Here is a 27511-nt window from a genome sequence, read left to right as displayed (position 1 = left end):
AAAGCCGGTTCTGTAATCAGCGGTAAATCTCCACCTGCGTGCTTTCACATTGAGCAGCATTAACTACACAGAGCCATTGTTCACTGACGAGCTGCGCAAAACCACGTTCGTATTCGCGCGATTTTTTGCGCAACTCGTCAGTGAACAACGGCTCTGTGTAGTTAATGCTGCTCAATGTGAAAGCACGCACGTGATGGAGATTTACCGCTGATTACAGAACCGGCTTTCTGACAAGATGCGCACTAAATATCGCATGCGATTTATCGTGCAGCCCTAATAAGAAGTGTTTCTTGTGCAGAAAATCAGCATATTAGAATGATTTCTGAAGAATCATGCGACTCTCATGAAATTTTAAAACAAACCCCAAATCAAATAAATAAACAACACAAATGAAAGACATCTCTTCATATAAACAAAATAAGGCTTTGCCTGTGCTCTTTCCATTCAGCTGGAGGCAACCACTGGATTTGAATCATGATCCAAACAAAGATTCTGCATACATTTTTAATCTAAATTAGATTGTATAATTTCGATATTTGAAGCAAAAACAGAATGGTCTGACTTTAACTCTGTGAAATTATGCTACATAAAACATATGAATAAGACAAAAACATCAGACGGGCTGAATGAGAGTTCAAATTCACTCTCTGACAGCAGGTGGCGCTTATGGAACAGCAGCGATACAGCGTTTCCTTGGTTACCACTGTAAACAAAGCAGAGCAGCGCTTGACCAAAGTCCCTTTAAGGCAAGTCATGTCACTCGGCAGCCATCTTTGAAACGCCTCTTGGGCATGCAAGTGCAGCTCCTATCTCTTTGAATGGGGAAACATCAGATTCTCCAAAACTGTTCACCAAGCGAAATCACCAATGAAATCTGACAATATACTTCTAACGGCAGCTGCAGTGACTTAACAATTAGCGATTGGCTCTTTTACTCAGAAGGCGGGGCTTCGTTTGATAGAGCGGCCATATTGAGTGTTGCATTTTTCCCCATTCAAAACTATACGTGACACAACTTGGGTATTCTATAGTCTTTGACTTGACCCTATTGATGAACGCTGCTTTAATATGCATTATACAGAGTCAAGATGAAAAGAAAATATCATCTAAATTTTTCTAAAAACAGTCAGTTCCCCTCAGATATACATTCATATAAACTCCTACCCACAACTGCATTGCGATTCGTTTAATATCTCAACCGATTTGAATCGTCTCACATTTGTATCGTTTGTATCGTTCACACATTAAATAGTGTTAAAATATTTTCCTGTGTTCAACAGGTGGCTGACTCTAATGGAGAGTTTTTCCTCAAGTCTTCTGAGTTGTTTGAGAGTCCCGTGTATCTGGAGGAAGTGGCTGATGTTCTTTGCATCCTACAAGCAGGTGAATGGTGTAACATTTTTGGTGTAAAAACTGTCAAAAAACTTTGCTTGAAGTTAGTGAGAAAAAACACCATTAAACTGTTCTATGACACAATCATCTTTATATCAGTAAACATTTCCTTCAGCATGTCAGAAATGAAAAACTTGGTAAAATGATACTTTAGCTGGCCCAGTTATTTGTCTTTATCTGATGTTTTGTTCTTTATAAATCCATCGTAAACATAGAAAATTCTTTCTTGATTTATCTGCTTTCAACAGAGCTGCCTTCTTTGCTGCCCATCATTGAGATGGCCGAGGCCCTGCTTCACGTGAGGAACGGAGAGTGGTTCCTATGCCTGCTGGTGGCAAATGTCCCAGACAGCTTCAGTGAGGGTATGTCCATCATCTACTGAAATAAAACAGTAAAAAAACTTTTAATCCATTAGCTTTCCTATTCTTTTAAAGACAACATAAAATCATTATTATTATTTACAAGTGCCTGGCCTTACTGTGCACATTTCATCGGACATGCTCATTTAGAAATATTCCACATTATGAACATTTACTGAATTGTGAATTCACTTTAAAATAGTTGGACTTGCATTCAGGTGTTTCTGGGTTTTGGATCAGGGATATGTACAATTGTTTTCGTTTTAGCATACCAAAGTATAATATATTTCTTTTTTCTTCATTGGGTAAAAAGCCTCATGAAACTCAGTTTTACTTTACATTTTATCTGCCTTTTGTGGCCGTTGCGTGATCATCTGAGAGGCACTGAATTTCCATTTTGATGAGTTTGGCTGCTGATTATGTGCAGTTTGGGCATGGGTGTGTTTGTGCACCTCTTTATGTGTGTATGTGGGTTTTCCACAGAGATGCTCTAAGTGGTAATAAAAACATTTCTGAGTCTCTGCTATCTTTTCATCGCTCCCATAGAGACACATTGTAATCAGATGCAGCATGAATTGTGACGGACTCTCAATCAGCCTTTTTTTTTTTTTTTTTCATATGGGGCTATTGAAACTAATATCATTCCAGCACTCAGTCATAAAAGATTCTCTGTAATTCTAATCATTCTGCGTGGCAAAATGTCATCTGTGGTTAAAATCGCATAATAAACGGTAAACAGATATTTTAATTCAAGGTGAGAGCTCGAATCAAAGCCAAATAAAGAAAGATATTTGTGGAAAATATTTTAAAATAATCTCACATGAGCCATAGCGTAGTAGTTAACATGATTCAGTCAAATTTAGCTATGATGCTCACATGGACACACAAGATCGAATCTGGTCTACATCTTGTCTCATTGTAGGTGGTCTTCATAATACTTAGCATTCCTATTCATCTCAGTAAATTGAGACTCAACCATGTTAACCAGCTCATTCTTGACCCTTTTCTCCTGATTCAATGTGTCTTCCAATAAAACATGTCATAAAGGCCAAAAAAAAAAAAGAAGTCTCTTATTCTCACCAAGGATGCATTTATTTGCACAGAAAAAACAGTAATATTAATACATATTATTACAATTAAAAAAAAAAAAAAAAGCTGTTGTTTTAATTTATTCCTTTGATGCAAAGCTGAATTTTTAGCAGTCAATACTCCAGTCTTCAGTGCATTTTATTTTTGTATTTACTGTCACTTTTGATCAATTTAATGCATTTTTCCTGAATAAAGATATTAATTAAATCTTATTAATTAAATTACTTGTCTTAAGCCTTGGACACACTGCACGATTTTCGGCTGTCTCAAACGTGAAACAATCGTGGTGATTTCTGGGATCGTGGCTCCTAAACGGTGGTCCTATGTCGTACAGTGAGAGAGGTTCAGAGACGACCAAAGATAGCCTACGTTCATTACGTGTCAGAAATTCAGCATGATCATCGCACAGTGTGGTTGCTGCTAAGACCCACGTTTACTGACCAGCCAATAAAAATGTGACATGAAATCAATGCGACACGGCGCTAAAACAAAAAACTGCTTACCTCGAGCTCTTATCCCTTCTTCTTTCGCCGCTTCCACTTTTTTTCAGCACACATTAAAAACTACAACTGCCAAAGTGTGATTCATCATGCTCTTTTTGTTTACCACTAGCGCATGCTGATGACGTTTTATTCTTCTAAAGTAATGTGCGTGGTAGCCCACGAGTCAATAGGTGTCATCATCTTACATGTCGTACCCAAGTTTATCAGATCCATGTCGCACAGTGTGATTTGCAATGATCTTATAGTATTGCTAAAATCGTGCAGTGTTTCCTGGGCTTTACTGACCCCAGACCTTTGAACTGTAATTAATGTTTGTAATGAAAATACAACAATATTAGTATATTTTATGTGGTTTATATGCTGCTTAAAGTTAAAAGCAGCACATTTAATCAAAGTTGTTTGTTTCTCTTTGTGTCTCCAGTGTGCAGGGAATTGATAAAGAATGGAGAACGGCAGGATGAGGAGAGCGTGGGTGGACGACGCAGGACAGAAGCTCTCCGGCAGCTGTGTCAGATGAACCCTTCTCAGGCTCTGAACATCAGGGCCATGGTGGTGAGTCTCCAGCACTACACCACCTGTCATGCTTGCTAATGGGCCACAGCTAAATTGATCAGAACGATGTGTTATATTAAAGTCAAGCCCTTGGTCCTTCCACAGGTGGAAGAGTGTCATCTTCCAGGTCTGGGCGTTGCTCTAACGCTGGACTATAAGCCAGACATGGCAGATGAGGCGGTCAGTCCTCTTGTGTCTTATGTCAGTGGCCTACTTCTGGGAACCAATGGAAAAGTGCGTACCTGGTTCAGTATGTTCATTCGCAACGGTCAGCAGGTAAGAAGGAACAACAGTTGTGCTCAGACACTTGATGATTAGCTGCTTTGTAAACACATGAAATTCATGTATGTGTCTCACTTCAGAGGAAAAGAGAGAGCAGCTCAGTGCTGTGGCAAATGCGGAGGCAGCTGCTGTTGGAGCTGGTGGCCATCTTACCCCGTTCGCGCAGTACCCACGTTCCCAATGACACTGACATGGACTCAGAGAGCAGCTCAGGGTACTCTGGCCTGCGGGAGGAGCACGTTGTGAAGGCCAGCGCACTGCTGCGGCTCTATTGTGCACTTATGGGGATAGCTGGTCTTAGGTGTGCTACAGTTGACCCAATTAAATCTTATAAGTATAAATGGGTGGTATAGTAGCTTTTAACCACAAGTAACTTAGACACTTAAGGAGCTAATTTTCTCCATTCCATACAGGTTATGAAAATGAATTCCAACAGATTCATGATTATATTAATTTTCTGAAGACACTGAATACCTCTTCCAAGTGTTGCAAAGTTTTCAAGGTGGTTATAAATGTGTTTTTTCTCCACAGGCCCACAGATGAAGAGGCGGAGCAGCTGTTGCAGTTGATGACCAGTCGTCCACCAGCCACGCCTGCAGGAGTGCGCTTTGTCTCCCTGTCCTTCTGCAAACTGCTGGCGTTCCCTACCCTCGTCAGGTACACACTTTGACACTAATACTCTAATAACTCCACCTATTAAGATAAATGATTTAATGATTAAAATGGTCATATCATACATTAATTACATTTTTCTCAATGAGGTATAGTTGTAATGTGCCTAAAACAATTATACTTTACTTTCACACAATGTTCCACGTCAGTACAAAACATTTTAGCTGCTGATCTTTTTGGACTTCTAAAACAGTTACACGTTTATACTACTGTTCAAAAGTTTGAAATCAGAACAATTATAATTTTTTTTGATAGTAATACTTTTAATTAACAAGGATGCATTCAACTGATCAAAAGACTAAACCAAATGCTGATCTGTTGAACTTTCATTTTCATCAAAGAATCCTGAAAAAAAAAGGCATCAGTTTCCACAAAAATATTTTGACTCAACATTGATAATAAGAAATGTTTTTGAGCACCAAATCAGCATATTCAAATGATTTCAAAGGATCATGTGACACTGAAGACTGGAGTGTATTAAAGGGGTCCTATCATCCCCCTTTTACAATGTCTTGAATTAGTTTTTGGGATGTACTAGAATAGGTTTTCATGCGTAATTGTTCCAAAAAGGCATTATTTTTATGTATTTTACATTATTGCAGCACCTCTCTTCCCATTCTGTCTCACACATGCTGTTTAGTTCTTGTTTTGATGAAACCCCTCCTTCCAAAATACAAATTATGCTCTGATTGGTTAGCTAGCCCAGTGCGTTGTAATTGGCGAACCGCTGAGTGTGTTCTGAAAATGACACACCCCTTACCATAACCACGGGTTCCATCTGCTCAGCTGTAAATATTAACGATAGCGTCAATTTTGCCATACCATTTCGAGCCCGATTCAGACCTTGAGAATGTTTACGAAAAAGAGGATTGTGCAGAACCTTTGTAAGCACAAATAAAGGGGTTTTGGAACCAGGGTGGAAGAAACAACCTCTCTTCACCATGGCGACAACACGCTACTACAGCAGCTCTTCTTTAGAGCAGCTCCACCAGACCTCATCTGTGGGCAGGAATTATTAAAATAAGTGACATTGTGACTTCACAATATCCGGAAGAAGCTTTCTGTAGTCCGAACGAGCCGTTTGTGGTAGTTCTTGAAAAGTGTTTTCTGTTAGAGTGGACTTTGAGCTTTGTAACCTTGCAGGTCTTTTTTATGCTCAAACAGCAACATTATATACTGACTAAAGTTGAAAGAGTGAAAAAGCATAAGACCCCTTTAAAATATAAAACAGTTATTTTAAATTGTAATAATAGTTCACAGTATTGCTATTTTTGCGGTAGAGAAGCAAAGAGACTTCTTTGTAAAACATTAAAAAAATCTTACAGACCTCAAACTTTTGAACAGTAGTGAATGTTAAAAGATAAAGAAAAATAATTATTTTGCACGATATGACCTCTTTATGTAACATTAGCTAGTACTTTGTTTTCAGTAAAACATCAACATCATTAATGTTCTGCCACTCCGTTATGTTCAATACAAAGTTCAGTTCAAATCATCTTCAATATTTTAATTTACTCAAAGTCCGGAGTAAAGCCTAGATGCGTCATCATTGCTGTTGTTTCTTCTTTCTGCAGTACTCCAGAACAGGAGCAATTGATGGTAATGTGGCTCAGCTGGATGATAAAAGAGGAGGAGTATTTTGAGAGGTACGGAAGGCCTGGATGAACAAGCCCTTCAAACCCATAACAACCAATAAATGCAGTTTACAGCATACTAAAAATGCCAGTTATTTTGTGATCGGTGAGAAGGAAATTTTCTGGAGAGGTTTACGGGAAACAGAATTGTTCTGCTTATGTACCAAGCATCTGTTTATCCTTTAATCCAAATAGTTTTATTTCAGAGAGAACCATTTAAGAAGTATTTGGAACTACATTTTGATTTATTTTCACATTCTTTGTGTCTGTAATTATTATTCCTCTGAGGTCTGCCCAATGTGGAGCATTCAGACCCATTTCAGTTCTAGATATGGGCGAGATGAAAGAATGCGCTAAAGGCTAGCTTTTATTTTTTTTTACTTTGTTAGTAGACAGGAAAAAAATAAAATGTGTTTTGCAAACAAAACATTTATGGTAAAATGTGGTCAATTTTATAATTGTATGCTTATAAAAGGGTGGGGGGCATGAATGATCAAATGAAAACAGATGGGGTTATGAAGAGGTTAGGCAGTGACAGGCTTTTTCAATTTAATAACTAATAAGCAGCTGATGGGTTATAAGTCATCTCTCCTGTAGCTTGTGCTCCTCGTGACCCACTGTGATTGGAGTGCTTATCCACTCTCTATAAATTTAGAGATAAATGTCCTTCGATGCACGGCTGTGCATGTTTGTGGTTAGGGTTATCATATATGTGAAGCCCACTGTAACCCTTGGGGTTGGTATGTGTCTATCTGTTTATTCTGTATAAAAGAGTGTTTAAATATGAACTCTTTTTAATGCATTTTCCCCTCCCCCCTTTGTCTTCCCTCTATTTTCCCCTCTATTCCTCGTCTTCTCCTCCCTTCTCTTATTCTTTCCAGTGCCGCCGGTGTCTCGGCCTCTTTTGGAGAGATGCTATTACTGGTTGCCATGTATTTCCATAGCAACCAGCTCAGTGCCATCATCGAGCTGGTTTGCTCCACCCTTGGGATGAAGGTGAGTTTAAGCAGTGAGTTGGTCAGTGCTAGCAGCCTATGAACACAATAATAAGATCACTTTAGCACTATTCTGGGGGATTAGTTTTCTAAATGACATTTGAGTTATATTTATTAACATTGGATGCCTGTCATTTCATGTACTTTATTAAGATGGGGTGTCTCTTGAATGAATGTGGATGTCACGGAAGTTTATGCTGTGTATGCATGCATCACAAAACCCATTGAAATAAACTGGACTTCTATGTGTGATTAATTATATTAGTATAGTCGGTACAGTTTTTCATACTGTCCCCACACTTTTGAACAATAGTGTATATGATTAGGGAATTCTATAATGAATGTGCACTAGGTAGTGCATTTAGTGAGAATTGTCCTTTTAGTATACAGCAGTGATCCTCAAATCTGGCTTGCGAGATCCACTTTCCTGCAGAGTTTAGCTCTACCCTAATCAAACACACTTGAGTTTGCTAATCAATGTCTTCAGGATCATTAGAAAATCGCAGGTAGGTTTGTTTGATTATAGGGTTGGAGCTAAACTCTGCAGGAAAGTGGATCTCACGTGCCAGATTTGAGGATCACTGGTATACAGTAATGAGTGCATGAATAAATGAGCGTTAAAAATACATTCCACAACCGCAGATGTTCTATCCCGGTGGGTTTAATTTCACAGAGGACCCCAAAGATAGCCGATGAAAAAGTAGCTAATACACTCTGTAATGTTTTACCAAAGTTGTGCGAGGACAAACAGACTGGAATTGAAATCACAAAGTACATATGTGAAACATATTTCAAACAAACCCCTGAATAGGTATTTTAGCTGTTTCAAAGCATAGTAAACTGACTTACCTAGACAGCTGCTTTGGGCATTCTGAACATTTGATTTTAACTTATAATGAGCAAAAATGCTTTATAATTAAGATAATTGGTTTTTGATTAGACAAAATCATTTAATGCTAGTGCCTACAGCAGTAGGTCAGTCTATCCATCAGTGGTTCACTCTAGAGGTATTGTTTTTTGTTTTTTCTATAAAAACAAGTCAAATTTAGAACCAAACAAAGGGGGTACTTAGTCCTGTTTACTTTGGGGCTTAAATGCCAACATTGGTTAAATTCCAGAATTAGTCCTCTAGGTGTAAACATCCATTATACTTGGCGGCTTGCATTGTTAAAGTCACAGAAGAGAGGGTGTTAATTGGTGGATTTATTGATTGTCTAGGAACATGCACATCCCAGAGAAGGCTAAAGTACGTCTGTGTAATATGTAATTGCCCTTAGCTGAGTCGTACATTATTGATGTGGTACAGATAGATGAGTCATGGAGGGTTTGTTTAGCCAGAATGAGTCACTTTCAGTATTAAAAAAAAAAACAATATTTTCTTGAAATTTGTTTTTGTAATTTTTAAACCTTGCACAGAGTTTAATCTGGTTGAGAAACATATTTTACTGACTTAAACGCCTTATCCTTTCACAGATCGCCATCAAACCCAGCTCACTGAGCAAAATGAAGACCATTTTCACTCAGGAAATCTTCACAGAACAGGTGCCTATTTCCTTACAGTGGATTTATGGTGTTTTTAATGCAAAACAGTCGTTAGCCTCTTCTAATAGGAACAAATGTTTTTGTAAAAATAAATAGTTATAAATAGTTTGTGCAATCTATTTGACATATTGCAAGAACTGTGTAGGCACCAGAGCAAACATCTTAATTACTAACAGCTTGTCATAATATTACATTTACTATTATAGATATCCTGTCCTAGCAGATAACTAACTATAAGAGCTACATGCTTGCCATCTGTTGAACATGGCGGTCTAGCAAATGGAAACAAAGCACTTTTTGTCATTATGGATAAGACATCTGCTGAATCTTAAATGTAATGTAGCTGCACAATTATGGCATCAAGACAGATATAGTAATAAGTGGATTTTTGTGTTTGACACAGGTGGTCACAGCACATGCCGTGCGAGTGGCCGTTACTAATAACCTCAGTGCCAACATCACAGGATTCCTCCCCATCCACTGCATATACCAGCTCCTGAGGAGCCGAGCTTTCACCAAACACAAAGTGTCCATAAAGGTAATCCTGAGTATGCTCTTCTGACTGTGCTGTTTCTGTTCTGTTGGAATTCAGTTTTTTCTGTTTTTTTTGTTTTGTTTTTTGGTTATTCTGTTCTGTTCTGTTTGTTTGTGTTCCGTCTGTTAAATTCTATTGCAGTGGTCGGCAACAGGCGGCCCGCGGGCCAAAACTCGCCAGCAATAATATCTGGCCCGCACCCGCAGCCAGATTATTTTGATAGCGGCTGGTTCTGAAATAGATCTGTCATGACAGCAACAGTTACTCACAATCCGAGTATGTGAGCGGAGTGAAGCGGTGTGATTTTGACGAGCGAGGAGCAGATTTTTTAAAAGTCGGAGCGTGGTTTTCACTCGCTCCAAGAGCGCTCCATCACGAGTACAATTCATGCCTACAGCCCGTAATATAACTGCATATTTAGCAAGAATTCACATGTTAAACATATTTAGCTAGCTTGATAGAGAAGGATCACTCAAATCAGAAAGAATGTGAAGCTATGATGACAGCAGTGGACATGAGCGGGAAGTTATAGTTTTCCAGGAATTTGTTTGTTCCTTCTAGATACTGAATAGTCTGTCACAGGCAATTCTAGTTGCATTTTTCATTATGACATCCGCCGCAACTGCTTCAGTGTATGACAGTCAACGGAAGTGAGAGAAAAGTGTTTATTACGTTTGAAATATGGATATTTTTCTTTAAAAAACACATGGATTCGCTACAGGGGGCCTTTATTCATCCCCCGGAGCCGTCTGCAGCATGTTTTATTATGAATGCGTGAGCTTTATTTGACGACTTTTGGACTGTTCAACTGCAACACCCGCAGACTGCAATGATAGAGCTTGGAATAGCCAGGACAATATTTAATATAACTCCCGACTGGATTCGTCTGAAAGAAGAAAGTCATATACACCTAGGATGCCTCGAGGGTGAGTAAAATGCAAGCTAATTTTAATTTTTGGGTGAACTAACCCTTAAATTATCCATTGACCATGTTCTGGCCCACCATCTAGTGGCGAAAATTTATTTTTGGCCCGATGCCAAACTTACTTGCCAACCCCTGTTTTATTGTATTGTAATTCTGTTGTTGCTTTGGGGTCTGTTTTGTTCTGTTTTCTTTCCTATCCAGTTTTGTCTTTCTGTTGTGCTAAAATCCGCTCCTTGCTAACTACACTACATTACTCTGTTGACTCTGTTCAGTGCTAGTATCGACTTGAATCCATTGGGTTCTATTATCTGTTTGACTGGCTGGCTCCTCTCCTGACTCATGGAAAGACACTCCATTGATTTAATTAAGGATGTGGTTTTTGAATGTGGTAGTGCATCGCCTGGCTGATCAGAATGTTTCCTCACAATTACATCGTCAGCCTTAAAGACTGGAATCTGCCTCCTCTAGAGTCAGTAAGCCATGTTATAGCTATTGATCTGCTCAGCTGGAAAGATGATTTAATCGCCCAAGTGCCAGAGGTAGATGATTGGATAATTCACTTATTCTGAATGATCTCTGAGTGTCTTTCTTTCTTCTGGATTCCCCCCCCCCCTTTTTTTCTTAGGACTGGATCTTCAGACAGCTGTGTGAGACGACTACTCCACTCCACACTCAGCTGCTTCCATTAATTGATGTGTACATTAACTCCATCCTGACTCCTGCTTCCAAGACCAACCCTGAGGCCACCAACCAGCCAATCACAGAGCAGGAGATCCTTAATGTTTTCCAGGGCTTGGCAGGGGTGGGTGGCGCTTTAGCATCTTTTCGATCATGTTGACTGCAAAATCTCAAAAAAGAAAAAAATAACTGCGATAAATGACTGCCCTGCAGTAGCAAAATTCAGACTACTCAAATCAGTGGCATATATATTATTGAAGGTTATTTTTAGACCAGCTGCATCTGGATATTGCAATATGTACAAGGCAAGCCAAAGATTCAGATTTTAGAAGATTGATAGAAGCATAAATTATATAGATCAAAAGGCACTTTAAAACAATTGAGGCTTAATGGTATTAAAGACCTGTTATCATGTGTGGTATAGTATATGTCAGTGATACTGAATGTTAATTGTCTTTAATGTAGAAATTAATATTATAATTTTAACTGCAATGACACTATCAGATGAGAACAAAATTTGAACTGAATTCAGCTGGAAAATGACACTAACTTTGCAACCAACACTGTTTTTTAACTATATTGGATCAACTTTGAACTGACATGAGCTGAATAATGACACTATTGTCTTACGTAGAGCTGCTTATAGCTGAATTGTACTCGTTTAATAATTTATGAACTTTGCAACTAACAGTTAATTCAGTTATGAACTGAATTGAAACAACATTCTAAAGTTAACTGAATTATGGTATTATCTTTTGTCAAGCTGAATTTGTTTCGTAATTGATGATTTTTACAATATTAACTGTTATTTTCATGTTTATTAATGTGAAGCTTCTGTGAAACAATCTGTATTGTATAAAGCACTATATATATGTAAATGACGTTGCTATACACTGTATATCTCCAATTCTGTCCGATGCAGATCAAAACATTTATTCCTGTACTTTCTGTTCGTTTTAACCTCTGTTTGACCTCTTTCTATCTCCCCCTCTAATCTTTCTGTCTCTCTCAGGGAGATGGAGGGAAAGTCCGTTCTCAGCACACCATCACCACCCAGTTGCTCATTCTCTATTACATCCTGTCGTATGAGGAAGCTCTGCTCGCAAATACAAAGACGTTGGGTAGGTAGATTACTGACATAATATTTGAAATGCCACCTAAATTTGTACTTAATTTATATTTTTATATTAAATTAACTTTTTGTTTTATGTACATTTTTTACTTTATTATACAATTTAATTTAATTTTAACTAATTTATTTATATTGTATTGAATTTTATAAATTACATTTATGGACAAGGATGGAGGGATGCTTCATTTTGAATGTGAATAGAATATTTCCTGTTTTACATTTCCTTAAATTAGAATTCACTTGTTCTGAATGGTCCATTCAATTCAAATTACGGTTTCATCCGTTGAAAGAGATGCAGTTTTGCATTTTTTTTTTTTTTCTGTTTTTGTCTTCTCTTACAGCCTTTTTCTTTGTTTAATTTTAAACAATTCAATTATTAAATTATAGTCTCTGCACAGCTGGATTTAATCAGTTTATCTACAGTTAATCTGGTGTATGCTCACTTATGTAAGTCCCTATCTTGCCACCCAGAGTGCTGTTATAATATTAGGATGAGAGCGATACAGCTTAGCTTCCTGCTCTCTCCTCTGCATATTAAATTGCTTCAAACTCACACCAATCACCTGCAGTTTGGCTTTGCTTTGGAAGCCTCTCATCGGTTATTAGAGCGGTTACTCTTCACCGTTTATGCACACAGCTCTTCCCAGAGTGCTGTGCTTATTTAATCTCTCTCTCTCCTTCTCTTCTCCTCTATCATTCTGGAGTAATGATGCCCTTTGGCTGTGCTAATGAACTGGAATACAATGAAAAATCACCTGTACATGAACTGCACCACAGAGGCCTATTTTTAACAAACAACCTGATAACCACGCGTTCTCTCTCCTCCCAGCACTTATGCAGAAGAAACCAAAATCGTACTCTCCTGCCCTCATGGACCAGATTCCCATTAAACACCTCATCCGCCAGGCCCAAGGACTGCAGCAGGAGCTGGGAGGTAAAGGACATCCGTTTAACCTCCATTGCACTTATATTCAGCAGAGTAGTTTTAAAATATGATAATACAGCCATATTTAGTTTCATCACTAGTTGCATCTTTTTCTCATTAGGTGACACTGATACTTGAAATCTTATGTAAATGTTTTTATTCATTTTTATGTGCATTGATTTACAGGCTGTATACATGCAAACAGTGAAATGTTATAGTGCTGTAATACTAAATAGAATAAAATAAAGTTGAATTTAGTTTTGTACTTAATATTTTATTTTATTTTCAGGCCTACACTCTGCTCTTCTGCGTCTGCTGGCCACAAACTATCCTCACCTGTGCATGGTGGAGGACTGGATCAGTGAAGAGGAAGTGACTGGTACTCTGCCTTTACTGAGGAAGATGTTGCTGACATCCTCATCTTGCAAATACTCACAGACACAGCTACGAGAGGGTACAAGAAACTCACACTCTCTCCCTCTTAGTTAAGGCCGAAATGTGGAAATCACATTTCTGATATGACAGATTTCATTAAAGATTTTCTACATTTTCAAAATTTGACTCATAATGTAAAAATCATTTTGATGGATAAAGACATTTAGACATTTTTTCACAGTAAAGAATATTAATATGGATTAAAAGTGAAGAAAATGGGATATATCTAAAGTCAATTTTGGTTGAATCAACACAGTCAAAATAAGAAAATGGAAAGGCCACCATGGGTAAAAACAGAAAAGTTGTTGTTCAGGTGGATTCTGCAAAAGCAATTAGCACATCTCTGCTGTACAATCAGGGTTTGAAATTAACACCCGCCAACCCGCCAAATGCGGGTAAAAATCAGCTGTGGTGGGTAACGCTGTCAAATCACTAGCCAATTTGGCGGCCGGGTTACTTTTCGTAAATTATGTTCACTCATTCATTTCTTGGGGACGTTCATGCAGGCCAAATCTGCGCAGGTGTAGCGCAAATACTTAACTCGTGAGACATCATGACATTATCGAGTATATTGCAAAAGCTAAACAAAACACCCCTACAGAGGCGTGCATACGCGACGTGATGAAGTCTGGTTAGACCAACACAGGATTTAGTGCGCGTGCGCATTTAGAGTGGTTCTTTCACTGCATGATTCAGTCTATTAATATGCATTAAGAATGATCACATAATTCAAGATAAGGGGGCAGAAAATGTATATATTTATATCAATTCATATAGTTAATCAATATCACACGAAGAGTGCCGTTTTTTCTTAAAAAATCAGCATGGTTACAAACGTGATATTTATTTTATACAACAGTTTAATAAACAATAAGTTAATATCAAGAGACTTACGTTTTAGACACCATATTGGCTGTTTTTGCGCTATTTCTGTACTATTTCGCCAACAAGAAAACATTCCAAACACAGCCACAGTACTGTTTTGCGTCTCTGAGCAAGATGATGTTGTTTTGTTTCTGAATGAATCAACCGTGTAAATGATTCGGTTCAATCGCAATGAATGACTTAACAGTGACTTGCTGCCACCTACTGGTGGTGTTAATTTCACATTTAAAGACTGACCACACAGAATATGAAGAATATCAAAAACTTTAGGAGTCAGTTGTCCACGGTAGTCCTTAAGATATCAGTACAATAACACACTCAGCAAAATATCGTCTAATCGTCTAAAATCACAGAAAATATTGAGATATTATTTTTTGTCAATATCGCACACCCCTAGTACTGACAAAATGATTTGCAACGGTCGCTTTGTCACGCCCAGTGTAGACGGCCTCAAACTGTTGGTGTATTTCTGTCTTTTTTTATTTTATTTATTGTTTTTTTTGGCTAGTAGAAGTTATGAATGGCCGGTAACTTAAAAATTTAGAAGCCAAATTGGCTGGTGAGTGAAAAAGTTAATTTTAATCCCTGTGTACAATGTATTTCTCAAGCAATTTTCACAGTACAGTAAACCAGACCACTGAATTCTACATTGAGACTCATAAGGCCCTTTGGCACTGGAGGAGATCACAAGTGTTTATTATGGTCTATGATATGAATAGTTTGTTGTTGTAGTCTGACCTTTTATGTGCATGACTCAGTTTTGCACCTGCGGAGTAATGAGCCTGAAGGTGTTTCTGTATTCATACATCGCTGCTCTGACAGGCCTGTTACTCCACAGGACTCTTGTACTCACAGACGGTGACAGGCTAATGCTATTTTTAATGATATGGGAATAAAACATACAAATATATTGATGTCTAAAGCCTCTAAATGTTTTACATTTGTCTTTGAATTAAATATAATCAAATATTTCATGCAAGTAATTAATTAATTGTAATTATTTTGACTTATTGATTCAATTATTATTATTTTTTAATGAAGGATTTACATTTTTTCTTAGCTTTCCAGAATGTTCTCTCCGGCGGGCCCAGGCTGCTGCGTATCCTGGAGCATCTGACGTTGCTCTCTGCGGGTGATCTGATCCCATATGCAGAGGCTCTGACTGCCAGCATGGGGCTGCTCTTAGAGGACGGCGTCTCTCGCAGGATCCTACAGACTGTTAACAAACTCTGGATGGTACTTAATACAGTCATGCCACGCAAGTGAGACTTCCTCTCTGTTTTATATGTTGTAGTTAAATGGAATGATATCTTGCACTTCAGCACTCGTACTAAGTCTCTTTCCTCTGTCAGGCTGTGGGTGATGACAGTAAACGCTCAGCAACCTTTAGTAAAGCTCCTGCGGCAACAGAGATACACTCAGAATGATCTGATGGTGGATCCTCTCATCGTCCTGCGCTGTGACTCCAGGGTCTTCAGGTATTATCTGCTTAGAAATACCTGATGAAAAATACCCTAAAGAAATCCTATAATTCATGCTAATTGTTATGCTGATAATATATATAAAAAAAAATCTAAGTATAAAATCGATTAAATATTTATAATATTACACTACCGTTCAAAAGTTTGGGGCTGGTAAGATTTTTTGGTAACACTTTTGTTTAGGGACCAATTCACACTATTAACTAGTTGCTTATTAACTTGCATAGTACTTTCATATTGGCTGTTTATTAGTGCTTATAGAGCACATATAATTGCCTTATTCTGCAAGACTATATTTTTGATGCCTTAATCCTACCTCGTACCTAAACTTAACAACTACCTTATTAACTATTAATAAGCAGCAAATTAGGAGTTTATTGAGGCAAAAGTCGTAGTTAATAAGTGAGAATTGGTCTCCAATTTAAAGTGTGAACAATATTTATTTATTTATTTATTTGATAAGAAGTCTCATACATATTTGATCAAAAATACCTTAAAAACAGTAATATGTAAAATGTTACTGTTTAAAATAACAGAATTTATTTAAAATAGAAAACATTTGTAACATTATAAATGTCTTTACTTTCTTTACTTTTGATCAGTTTAGTGCATTTTTGCTAAATAAAAGTGTGGAATAAAAGATTTTGTAGCTGAATAAAAGATTTCTTTAAAAAAAAATCTTACTGATCCCAAACGTTGAAATCTATTGTATTGTATTGTATTGTATTGTATCGTATCGTATTGTATTGTATTCTTACTGAGGGAATATGTGTGTTTGTTCTCATGAAGGTGTCCTCCACTAATGGACATCACTCTTCACATGCTGAACGGGTACCTGTTGGCTTCTAAGGCCTATCTGAACGCCCATCTGAAAGAGACAGCTGAATTTGAGCGACAAGCTCAGACCGTATCAAACCTTGGGCTCAGTGGCCAACCTGACACACCTGAGGTCACCAGAGAGGAGCTGAAGAACGCTCTGCTGGCTGCTCAGGTAGACACATGCACACACATCTCTGATACTGATCTCTGAATCATCAGTTTGTGCATTTGGCACAAATGTTGTTGTTGTTCTTGTCAAACCTTCAGGACAGTGCAGCGGTGCAGATCTTGCTGGAGGTGTGTTTGCCGCCCCCTCAGGAGGAGCTGCAGCTGGGAGGAGGTGGAGGAGCAGACAGCCTGTTGAGAAGCGTTCAGTCTGCTCCAGGTATTCCCATGCGAAAGCAGGTGGGCGACACGGGGGCTGGGCAGGGGACCCAGGGGGAGCGTGAGGCAGAGGGCGGGCTGCTCAGTGACCTGAGGGAGGTGCAGTGTCTCATCTGCTGCCTGCTGCACCAAATGTTCATCGCAGACCCCAACATCGCCAAACTAGTACACTTTCAGGTAATTAAGTCTCTCTGTTACAGTACTGTTATCACCGGTATGATACATGCTTTATACATACATACATACATAATAATCATAGATCTTAAGACACAGTACACACACGTGTTTTTTCTCGAGATGGATTTAAAAAATTTTTATGTCATGTATTTCAGAGTGAAACAGGATATTCAGTGGGAAAAATGTGGGGTGGAATTTATTTTTATCCACTGGAAATTGATTAGATTGATTAGTGACAGGTGGTCTCTGTATGACAGGTGGTTGGATGGGAGGGGTTACAATCAAGTTGCGCTACTTTTCAAAAGAGTCAGTAATATGTTTTTAAAGAATTGAATACTTTTATTCAGCAAGGATTCATTTAATTCAAAAGTGACAGTAAAGACATTTATAACAATATAAAGGATTTTATATTTTATGGAGTAATGGCTGCTGAAAATTCAGTTTTGACATCACAGGAATTATTTACATTTAAAAATAGAAAACAGTTATTTTAAATTGTAATATTTCACACTATTCCTGTTTTTACTGTACATTTGATAAATGCAGCCTTGGTGAGCATAAGAAAATTATTTCAAAAACATTAAAAAATCTTTCCAAACACAAATTTGAAGGACATTTTTAAAAAGAATTCTCCTGGGACGATTTTACAATTTTTTGTCATGCATTAAGCTGAAAGACTATATAATTGTTCTTATTACTTTTGTTTTTGTTATTATTTTTATTATATGTATGGTTTTTTTTATATTTGTACATTTATTTATTTATTTAGTTATTTATTTATTTATTTATATAATTTTCCAAACAAAACTGTGATATAATTGTTTTGAAATTATATATATGACTGAATTGTGAAATTGAAATGTTTCCTCTTGCCATGAATATAGCCACTGCTGCTGATATGGCGTTAAATCATAAATAAATAAACCACAAATTTGAATGGTAGTGTCAAATTTTGTGACACTATGAAGGCTTTAAATTGTTGTAATTATGTGCATTAGTAAATCATTTGCAAATTTAGCAGTAAAATGTATTAAAAAATTAAATGGCGTCATTTTCTTCTTGACTTGAACAATTTTAAAGTAAAGCTAACTTGAAGTTAGTTTTAAAGTATAAAACGGCTTTTAGTTTTTTGTGAATCAGTCTCGGATAAAGAAAAACAAAATCAAAGAAATCTCTTATTGGTTTCTAAAGCTCTTATTGAGTTCTGAAGGTTTTCTAAATGTTTTTTTAAATGTTTCTTCAGGGTTATCCACAGGCTTTGCTCCCTCTGACGGTGGCAGGAATTCCTTCCATGCACATCTGTCTAGATTTTATCCCAGAACTCCTCGCTCAGCCGCAGCTGGAGAAACAGGTAAGCGGCTATCAGTTTGTTCATCCAAATGATCAGCCAGGACTAAATAGACCAGTTGTCACTCCCAAATTCTGGAATTCATGTAAACAGGGTTCCTAGGTATGGAATTTGATTTTAATCATTTCCAGGTCTGGAGAAATATGGAAATAAGAAAGCAGAGTATGGAAAAATATTTGCATTTCCAGACTTTTGCCCCTATTTAGTTTTCTGTAATAGAAAATTATAATGAAAATAAATGTATCATTCAAGAAGTGTTTATGGCAGCTGTTTAGTGATTCTTTAGTGATTGTCAAACACGACTGAATGAATTCAAGGTGCACTTTATCATTATGCAAAAATGCAGGTTATATTGCAGTTTGTTTTTTTTGACAGGATATTCTTAGCACCAAATTCTAAAAGGACCTTTGCAAAAATAAAAAATATACAGATTTTCGTGTGCGCACAAAAAACTATTAAACTTAGCATATAGGACAATGCACATTGAGCCACTTATTGTGCCATCAGCCCATTTCACGGTGTGTTTTTTTGGCTGCCACAGAGTAGGCTATGCATTAAAGCAGATCTAAGGCGTTGAAATATGACCATTTTTAACACTCTTTTCTTTTTATAGACCATTGAACTTGGCAAATAAGACGATGCACACAGCCGTATTGTGCCGTCAGCTCATTCCGTGTCATGGTTTTTCTGCCGCCACTGAGGATGTTAAATTGGACATTAGGCCTTGATATTAGAGGTACTACTCTAAGGAAAGCCAAATTTTGAGCAAATAGATCTCTATTAATTCATGTGCATCCTTGCTCTTGTTTTCTTCATAGTAAGATGGCACAAAGGAAACAGGTTATAGTATATAAAACTAGAAAATGTAATGTGTAAACACACAAAATATACCCATGCGCATGTGAATAGTTTCTTGAGGGCACGATAAACTTTCTTGTGTGCATGCAAAAGTCTGTATGTATTTATGCAAGAAAAATCTATTTAAAAAAAATATTAAAATATTTACAGATGACTATTATATACCAAAGATAAAGCTGAAAATAATGCTGTATGAACCATTTATGTTAAATATGGTCTGAAAAGGTTTGGAAATTTGAGAAATCTGGAAAAGTATGGAATTTTGAAATGGAAAATGTGTTTAAATTCAGGTGTGAATCCCTTAATTTGTCATCCCAGGCGTATTCATAGAATATAATCTCTGCTGAACACATACGGTTAACAAAACAATGTTTTGTAACTGCAAATGAGACACACAGATGACCGTGGTTCAGTATATTTAGTAAGTATACTCTGTAGGATACAAGACTCTTTATAGCTTTATAGTGTATACTACAACTTAATTTAGAGCTGTACAGCTATAAGTTGAAGTATTAAGAGTATGTATTATGCAACTCGAATCATAGACACATGGTGAGCCCTCAGGGTTGACCTCTGGGCTTGGTGCTAATGGCAGTTTTGTTTTGTCTGGCACAGATCTTTGCCATACAGCTGTTGTCCCATCTGTGCACCCAGTACGCCCTGCCCAAATCCCTCAGTGTGGCACGTCTTGCCATTAGTGTGATGGGCACCATCCTCACAGGTAGAAATAACGCTTCCATCTGTTGCTTTATCTCTTTATCTTTCTTCCATTTTCTCTTTACCTTGGTCTCTGTTCTTATTCATTTATTAGGGTTGGCATTTTATTAAAGAGTGTCTAAAAATAACATTGATAATTGGAGATATCAGACCATTACCTTGACTTTTTTTGTATCAAAAACCAACCTGTGCAAACTTGTCCCATTATCTTTGTACACACTGCCCTCTGCTGGCCACTTATTACTGCTTATGACAAACCTTCATCTGCAGTGTTTATAAATTATGCATCAGCCATCCATTTATTGTTTTATTGAATGGAGTACCAGAGGAGTCTTGAGCACTGTTAAATCCTGCAGTTCCTGTGCAGTTTTGTATTGGATCATTTAGGTTTTATGTTTTCTAGTGCATCTGTTCTCAAAACCTGCACGTGATTCTGTAATTTATTCACTTAAGTAACACATTTTTGGTATCTTTCATAGTGCTGACCCGTGCCAAGCGCTTTGCATTTTTCATGCCGACACTGCCATGTCTGGTTTCATTCTGCAAGGCTTTCCCCCCACTCTTTGATGATGTCATGTCCCTGCTGGTTCAGGTGGGACAGGTGTCCGCTGCTGATGTCACCACCAAGGCCAGAGATATTGACCCTCTCATTGCCAGTGAGTGTATTCTTGTTTTATTTGACTTAAATGTTTTTAATTTGTAATGATCAATGGCTATTGTAAGGGGTAGGTACAGGGCAAGATTTTAAAATATTTTACTCGGTTTAAAGTCAGATCTAATTGAGTGAAAAAGTGCATGCCCACTTTTTCAGGTGCCTTGGTTCTGTATATATTTTTCCAGAACCAAAACCAACTAGCAACGAGGTGAATCACAACATTACAAACTTTGTTTTAGAGCAAAAAATGATTGGAAAATCTAACAAAAAAGAAAGGTACTTGACTGTGTATTTAACAGCTGTAATGAGGAAAAGAACTACAATGCAAATATATTTTAAAATGCGCATATACACACGTTTTTACAATTTTAAAAACAATTTCAAGATTTGAAATAAATATTTTATGCACTATTGTCAACTACATATTCCAACTCAAAGGCCTTCCTTCAGTTTTCTTATTATATTAATGTTTAATTCAGAATACAGTAGTCAACATTTGAAGTGGATAAAAAAAGTTCATCAAAGTTGTCCTAAGACAAGAACGGGTATTGTTTTGGTTCTAGGACAACTTTGATGAAAGGTTTTGATCCACTTCAAATGTTGACTACTGTATATTAATAATAATAATATCAATATTTATTATAGTAATATTGCATTTAAATATTCATTGTATTAAAACAATAACTATTTTTCATTATTACCATCAAATTTAACTTGATAGACTTCCAAAAAATTGTGACCTGTGACCCCATCACAGTTGAAGTGAACCAAATGTCCACTTGCAAATTCAGGTACCCCATGAATCAAACTAGGATAACTAGGTTCATTTTCACTCACTTCACTTTTGGGTCAATTAAAAGAGATTTAGGGTTGATTTTCAAGTCTGATGACCCTTGTCAGTAGAGTAACTGTTTCTGCAGACTTTGACAGACAAACACATGGCATTCTTTGCAGGTTTTTGCACAGTCTGTCGAGCATGTGAGCTTCTGTTTCAAAGTGTACTATGCCTTTTTTGTTCTTTTATCTCTTATCTAAGCCATCAGCAATATGAGGTTATCTTTTCACACTTATTTTTTTTATCAAGATATGATCACAATATGCTGTGGCTAAATCATGTAGCCCTAGATTTAGATCTAATCCACTGTGCTCTTGTGTTTAGGGCTCCAGTATATGAGACAGAAGCCACAGGAAATACCGCTATCAGAATCCAAATACTCTCTACGCAAGAGGTCTGCAGAGGAGCTGGGTAGAGCCGATCCTGATGTACAGCTGTGCTATCAGATAGAGGCCACCTTCATGGACATCATCAGCTCCAGCACACAGGCACTGTGACAACACAAACAGACAAATAGAAATGTTAATGGGACTATGCATAGATTGGAATGAGTTTTTTGTCCTATATAAAGGTTAAGCCTCATGTTACAGGACTCTGGGTTGCAGAAATCTGCTTATGAACATGCAAAGCAGTATAATGATAGATGACTTACAGCTGTTGGACTAGCGCTGAGACCATTTCAGTTTAAAGTCAGTCCACACAAAACACTGAACATGAATTTTCTCCTCCATTTTGGCATCCCAATACCACAAGTTTTGAAAACATCTGGAATGAAGGTAATGAAAGAAATTCTAATTTGATATAGTTTTATGTAAACTGTACTTATATGGTGTATATATGAATAGTCAAATCACGGGGTACCATTTTTCAAAACAAAGGACAAGATGTACTGAAATATAAAAATATAGATTGCAATTTCATATTCTGTTGCCAGCGAAAACCACCATCTATATTTGACTCAAAACAACGCTTGACTTTCCAGGAAGCATCTTTTAAGTCTTAAGTGAGTTGGATGTTCATTCTCCAGCCTGTCCTGAAGGATTGGAGTAATTCGGGTCACAAAGCAGCTTGCTGTAGATGTAGTAGACATTTTCTAAATGGCGTGTTAGCTTGTTAGTTGAATGTGTATTTGAGTGTGCAAAAAAATGGAGTGTGTCCAGGGCACTTAGCAATTATATTATTGGTCTGTTTTCTAGACCACCATTTAAAAAAAGTATTTTCTTGGCTCAAATTCATCTTTTCTTGAAGCTTGACATCTGAATTTTGTTTGTTACCTTGGTTTTGTATACATGTCAATCTTACGCTTTGAACATTTGTATTAAAACATCTTTTTGGAAACTCAGTTTTGATTGTAGCTTACTTATTGTTGTATATTGAGCTTTGGGATTTTAAAATTACGTTAAAAATATATAAAAAAAATTACACACCAGTATTGTTTAGCACAAATTGAGGAGAACATATGGCTGGCATTGTGAACAGATTGAGAATGCCAAAACAAAACTCCAAGTCACAAAAAGCACCAACAGTTGGAGCAACTGGATACTGAAGATACTTGTTTTAACTAATATTATACGTATTAGACAGATATTTATCTATCTGTGGTGGAAAAAAATAGTTCTAAAAATAACATATTTAGATCCATGTGGGGGCACTCTTGTCACGTGTAGAAACCGGTTCTGTAGCATGGAGTACACATGGAAATGCTTATGCATGTTCAATGATGACATGGTCAATGATTGAAACATAACAAAAGACTTGGCCAATCACATGCTCCTTTTGCTCCAGAACAATGGTTTTCTGTGTTAGAGCTTTAGAAAATGCTCTCAATTAATTTGAAATCAAATTTGGCCCACAATACGTCACATTAAAGTAGAAATAAAAGAATTTACTTTTTTCAGAGCCAAATTACACCATAAAGCTTGACCCAAACTTCATGTTAGCTAATTATTATTATTATTTTATTTATTTTTTTGGAGTGGTTGAATGAATTTTCGGTCATCTGTCATTCTTACCCTCGTGTTGCTCCAGACATGTATGACTTACTTTCTTCCGTGGAAACCAAAAGAAAATGTTTTGAAGAATGTTGGTAACAATTTCGGTTCTCACTGACATCCATTGTATGGTCAAAAAATATAATAGAAGTCAATTGGAACCAACATCCTTCAAGAAAGTCATACAGGTTTGCAAAGACTTGAGGGTGAATAAATGATGACAGAATGAGGCTCTGATCATTTTTTTCACCTCATTAACATCAGTAGCACTAATAAACATCATTTTATACATATTGTGTACTGTCCCTTTAAGTTAAGTTTCTCTTGTCTGATGTGCAGCATATGTTCCTATATATATTTTCCTACATAAAAAATAACTACTGCATCCATCACTTCTAAAGGCACATCTGCCCATAGGGTGATCAGAGATGTTGTGTGTGATAAAAGTGGAAGAAAAAGCACAAAATATGCATCCAGTGTGCGTAAATGGTTCTCACCGCAGGTCTTTTGCCTCTACAGAGCTCCGAGTCTGAGCTGCTGTGAACGGCCTCAGGCTAGCGAAGGCGAAATCACAGCTCAATTTTGTTTCTCCTTTAAGGGCGCTGTCAAGTTTAAACACCTTTTTTCGCACAAAAAAACTTCAGTGCTCTTTTCACTCTTTCACCTTTCCTTGCACCTCTATTCTTGCGCAAGTGTGTTCTGCAGAGAGAATTTTTATAGAATGTTTATCACCTCCCTAGCAGAGCCGACTTTCTCTGTCCCAGGGCTATTTCTCATTACTCGCTCATTTGACCTGCTATTGAGTTATTTTCCTCACTTCTGGATGTCTTGAGTGGGAAGTTTGCTGTTTGAATATATCTGCACGCATCAGTAAATCGAATTGACTCTGTGCTGCGAGACAAAGGTCTGCTGAAATCTAAAAGCACCGATATTGTAATTCGCACTTTGATTTGGTAATTGACATCTGTTTAGTGTTGTGCTCCTCGCTGCAAAGCATCCATTTGTGAAATCCGCCGAGGCGAGTGCCAGCTTTCCATCTGGCAGTGGCTGGCGGGCATGTGTGCGAGATTAAATCCAATACAGATCTTTACAGTAAGCTTCAAGATTGTAGGTTAGGCTATCTTTCCTTGCATTTTGTTGCAAACACTCAAAGATGGAGGCAATTTTTCAAACGAGTTCAAATGGGAATGTCAAGTAACTTTGTGAAGCCTGCCAGTTGGAAAGGCGAGTGAAACGGAGCGAATTTGTGTCTTGCCCAGATAGTTATATCAAGTCTCTGATCTCAGGGACCGAAGCCTTTGGTGAAATTCAAAACATCTCGCTTCAGAACGCGAGGCTCTGCAGTGAGTTTGTGTGTTTTATTTCCCACTGAATCAAAGCAAGCTGTGCTGCAAATCGTGTTGTCAGCGTAGGCCGACTGAGCTGGCAAAAGCTATTTACAGACGCTTGCAATCAAATCACCATATTTCAGCTCCGGCCCCACAGGCTCCATCTAAATGCAATATGCCTCAGCGTTCATGGCACCCTGGAGCCTTACATCACGTCTTTAGTATTGTTTATGAGATTAGAGATTGCGCCATGTAAAATACTCCTTCCTTTGTTAGCTGCGGGCTCACAGTTGAAAGGTACCATATGCCGGCATGCGGTCTGCGGCGTGCTCGATCTAATTACCCCCGCTATTACAGGCCGAGCTGTACGGCCCTGGTATGTAACCCCTCTGCTCCACGGTCGGCATTCCAGGCAGAATTGGATGCGGAGGAACCTTAAGGGCTCTTCGATGCTATACCATCTGGAGAGACGGGAGAGTGTATTACATCCCACACCTGGTGAATGTGTGATTAGCTTCTGCTCTGAAGCATAAATCATTTGCAGCCGGTTGCTCTGGGCCCACATTGACTTCATCAGTCGCTCTGGGTGACTACGTTAGTAAAAGCAATAAAGCTATTGGAGAGATCGTCTGAGGTTACGGCTGTGCGTTACAGGTGTTTATCAGACTCGGACAGAAGAGACTCTCATATATATGAGCTTAAAAGCAGCGTTGTGAACTGACTTCACAGTGAGTGGGAGCAGGAAATGATAGATTTAGCAGCATTTTACTGTAGCATCTCAAGATTTTATATTTTTGCACATTAAATGTAGTAGTGGAATGATCACAGTACTATACTGCCGTTTAGGTTTCCAACATGCACTGTGCCATGATTCAATTTTGTGGTTGTTTATTTTATACCTGTCACAACTCAGTCTAGTTAGTTGTCATGGTTTGTGATTTGAGCTCTTCATTGTGTTCAGGTGTGTCTTGTTAATTATCCTAGTTTGGTCTGTGTATTTAAGTTCCTGTCTGTTCAGTTTGAGTTTGTCAGGTATCGTCAATGTTATGTGTGTCTCCTGCCTTCTCTTGCTTGGATTTACCTATATGTTGATTTATTAAAGACTGCTTATTGTCATCTTCATCTTCGTGTGTGTTCATCGACATGGTTACGTGACAATACCGTATTTGCTTATTTCTTTCTTTATCTATCTAGTCAGTTTTGTGTTATGACAGAAACTTACCTAGCACAGTGGTTCTCAACTGGTCTTGCTTAGGGCATCAATTGTTGTCCCATCATAGTATTATGATTGTTTATCACACACACACATGAACAAAAATGACTTTTTTTGTTTGTGCAATTGTTTCTATTATTTTGTTACTTTATAACATTGTATATACTCAAATTTCCGTATGTAGTTTTTGTATATAAAATGTTTTATACTTTTTAAATATTAGATTATTATTATAATTTATAAGAATTTATGTAAATTCTAAAATATGGTTAGGGTTAGGGTAAACATTTATATAAAAGTAATGTTTTAATTCGTGATAATTAAAATAATATTAATCTTTGTAGCCTATATTTCACTTTACAAAACATATTGTGGTCAGTACAAGTCATGATTATCCTCATAAGTAGTCATGAATTTAATGCAATCTAGGTATTATTTTTCATGATGATGGTTTGCAACAATCTCACACAACCTATTCTTGTTGGCGTCAGCTTAGTTTGTATACATTAAATCAAGTGACAGATGAATTTGCGCTATAATACTGTAGTTTAGAACGGATGTAGAGCTTTCGACTTCAACAGCAAAAGATATTGACAGTGTTTTCTCCTCACTTTTTAAACATTTATACGCCTGTTTATTTTGCTGCTTTGATTATATGGTTTGTTGCACTGAATTATTTAGATTTCGCATAGTTTTCTCCCAGGAGAAAGAACTGATTTACCTTGCATTGATTTCCTAACAAAATTCTGATGACAGTATATTATTGTACAAAATAACGTTTATATTATAAAATATTTTTAGTGTTAATTTGTTTACCTAAAGAGGATAAATGTTGAATTTGTTTAGCATTATATAAGTGGCCTTGTTATTGAAGTAATTTTTAAAAAATTTCAAAAACATACCCATTATCATTTGCCAGAACAAGGGACCATCTTTGATGACTCCAAAGCTCACTTGAATACACTGTAATCTTTAATTACCAGTGCTGACATGGCGTATTACTTTTCAGTGTTTCCCCTCAGAGAGTAAATTGCTCTTAAACAGCCAACCAGCCATTTAACACCCTCATTATATACACATTTGACCTCGTTCCGATGGCTGTAAGCTGTGTAACGCATCCTCTTAAAGTGCTGAAGAGCCTTTGAGCACCCCCCCCCCCCCCCCCCCCCT

The 27511-nt window shown here is 37.4% G+C and overlaps 1 protein-coding gene across 4 annotated transcripts in view; it reads left to right on the top strand.

Moving 5' to 3' along the window:
* The window catches only part of LOC107699256 (integrator complex subunit 2-like), a 34670-nt gene extending 11525 nt beyond the window's left edge, over nucleotides 1-23145 (top strand). For 3 of the 4 annotated variants that reach the window (XM_016500451.1, XM_016500449.1, XM_016500450.1), the window contains 22 exons: nucleotides 1281-1383; nucleotides 1641-1754; nucleotides 3765-3895; nucleotides 4001-4171; nucleotides 4258-4478; nucleotides 4709-4834; nucleotides 6424-6495; nucleotides 7365-7479; nucleotides 8952-9020; nucleotides 9424-9558; nucleotides 11106-11282; nucleotides 12171-12279; nucleotides 13120-13224; nucleotides 13505-13669; nucleotides 15596-15797; nucleotides 15888-16013; nucleotides 16806-17007; nucleotides 17103-17396; nucleotides 18640-18747; nucleotides 20218-20323; nucleotides 20799-20975; nucleotides 22134-23145. In XM_016500451.1, coding sequence (XP_016355937.1) covers nucleotides 1281-1383; nucleotides 1641-1754; nucleotides 3765-3895; nucleotides 4001-4171; nucleotides 4258-4478; nucleotides 4709-4834; nucleotides 6424-6495; nucleotides 7365-7479; nucleotides 8952-9020; nucleotides 9424-9558; nucleotides 11106-11282; nucleotides 12171-12279; nucleotides 13120-13224; nucleotides 13505-13669; nucleotides 15596-15797; nucleotides 15888-16013; nucleotides 16806-17007; nucleotides 17103-17396; nucleotides 18640-18747; nucleotides 20218-20323; nucleotides 20799-20975; nucleotides 22134-22306 — 3201 coding nt within the window. In that variant the 3' untranslated portion in view covers nucleotides 22307-23145. Of the gene's footprint in view, nucleotides 1-1280; nucleotides 1384-1640; nucleotides 1755-3764; nucleotides 3896-4000; nucleotides 4172-4257; nucleotides 4479-4708; nucleotides 4835-6423; nucleotides 6496-7364; nucleotides 7480-8951; nucleotides 9021-9423; nucleotides 9559-11105; nucleotides 11283-12170; nucleotides 12280-13119; nucleotides 13225-13504; nucleotides 13670-15595; nucleotides 15798-15887; nucleotides 16014-16805; nucleotides 17008-17102; nucleotides 17397-18639; nucleotides 18748-20217; nucleotides 20324-20798; nucleotides 20976-22133 lie in introns of those variants that run through there. The other variant, XM_016500452.1, reaches the window with a different exon arrangement.
* Nucleotides 23146-27511: the final 4366 nt, after the last annotated feature.

This window comes from Sinocyclocheilus anshuiensis, unplaced genomic scaffold (assembly GCF_001515605.1).
Source record: "Sinocyclocheilus anshuiensis isolate Anshui unplaced genomic scaffold, SAMN03320099.WGS_v1.1 scaffold334, whole genome shotgun sequence".
Taxonomy (NCBI): Eukaryota; Metazoa; Chordata; class Actinopteri; order Cypriniformes; family Cyprinidae; genus Sinocyclocheilus; species Sinocyclocheilus anshuiensis.
The sequence above is the reverse complement of the archived record's forward strand: the minus strand, read 5'-3'. Positions and strand labels throughout refer to the sequence as shown.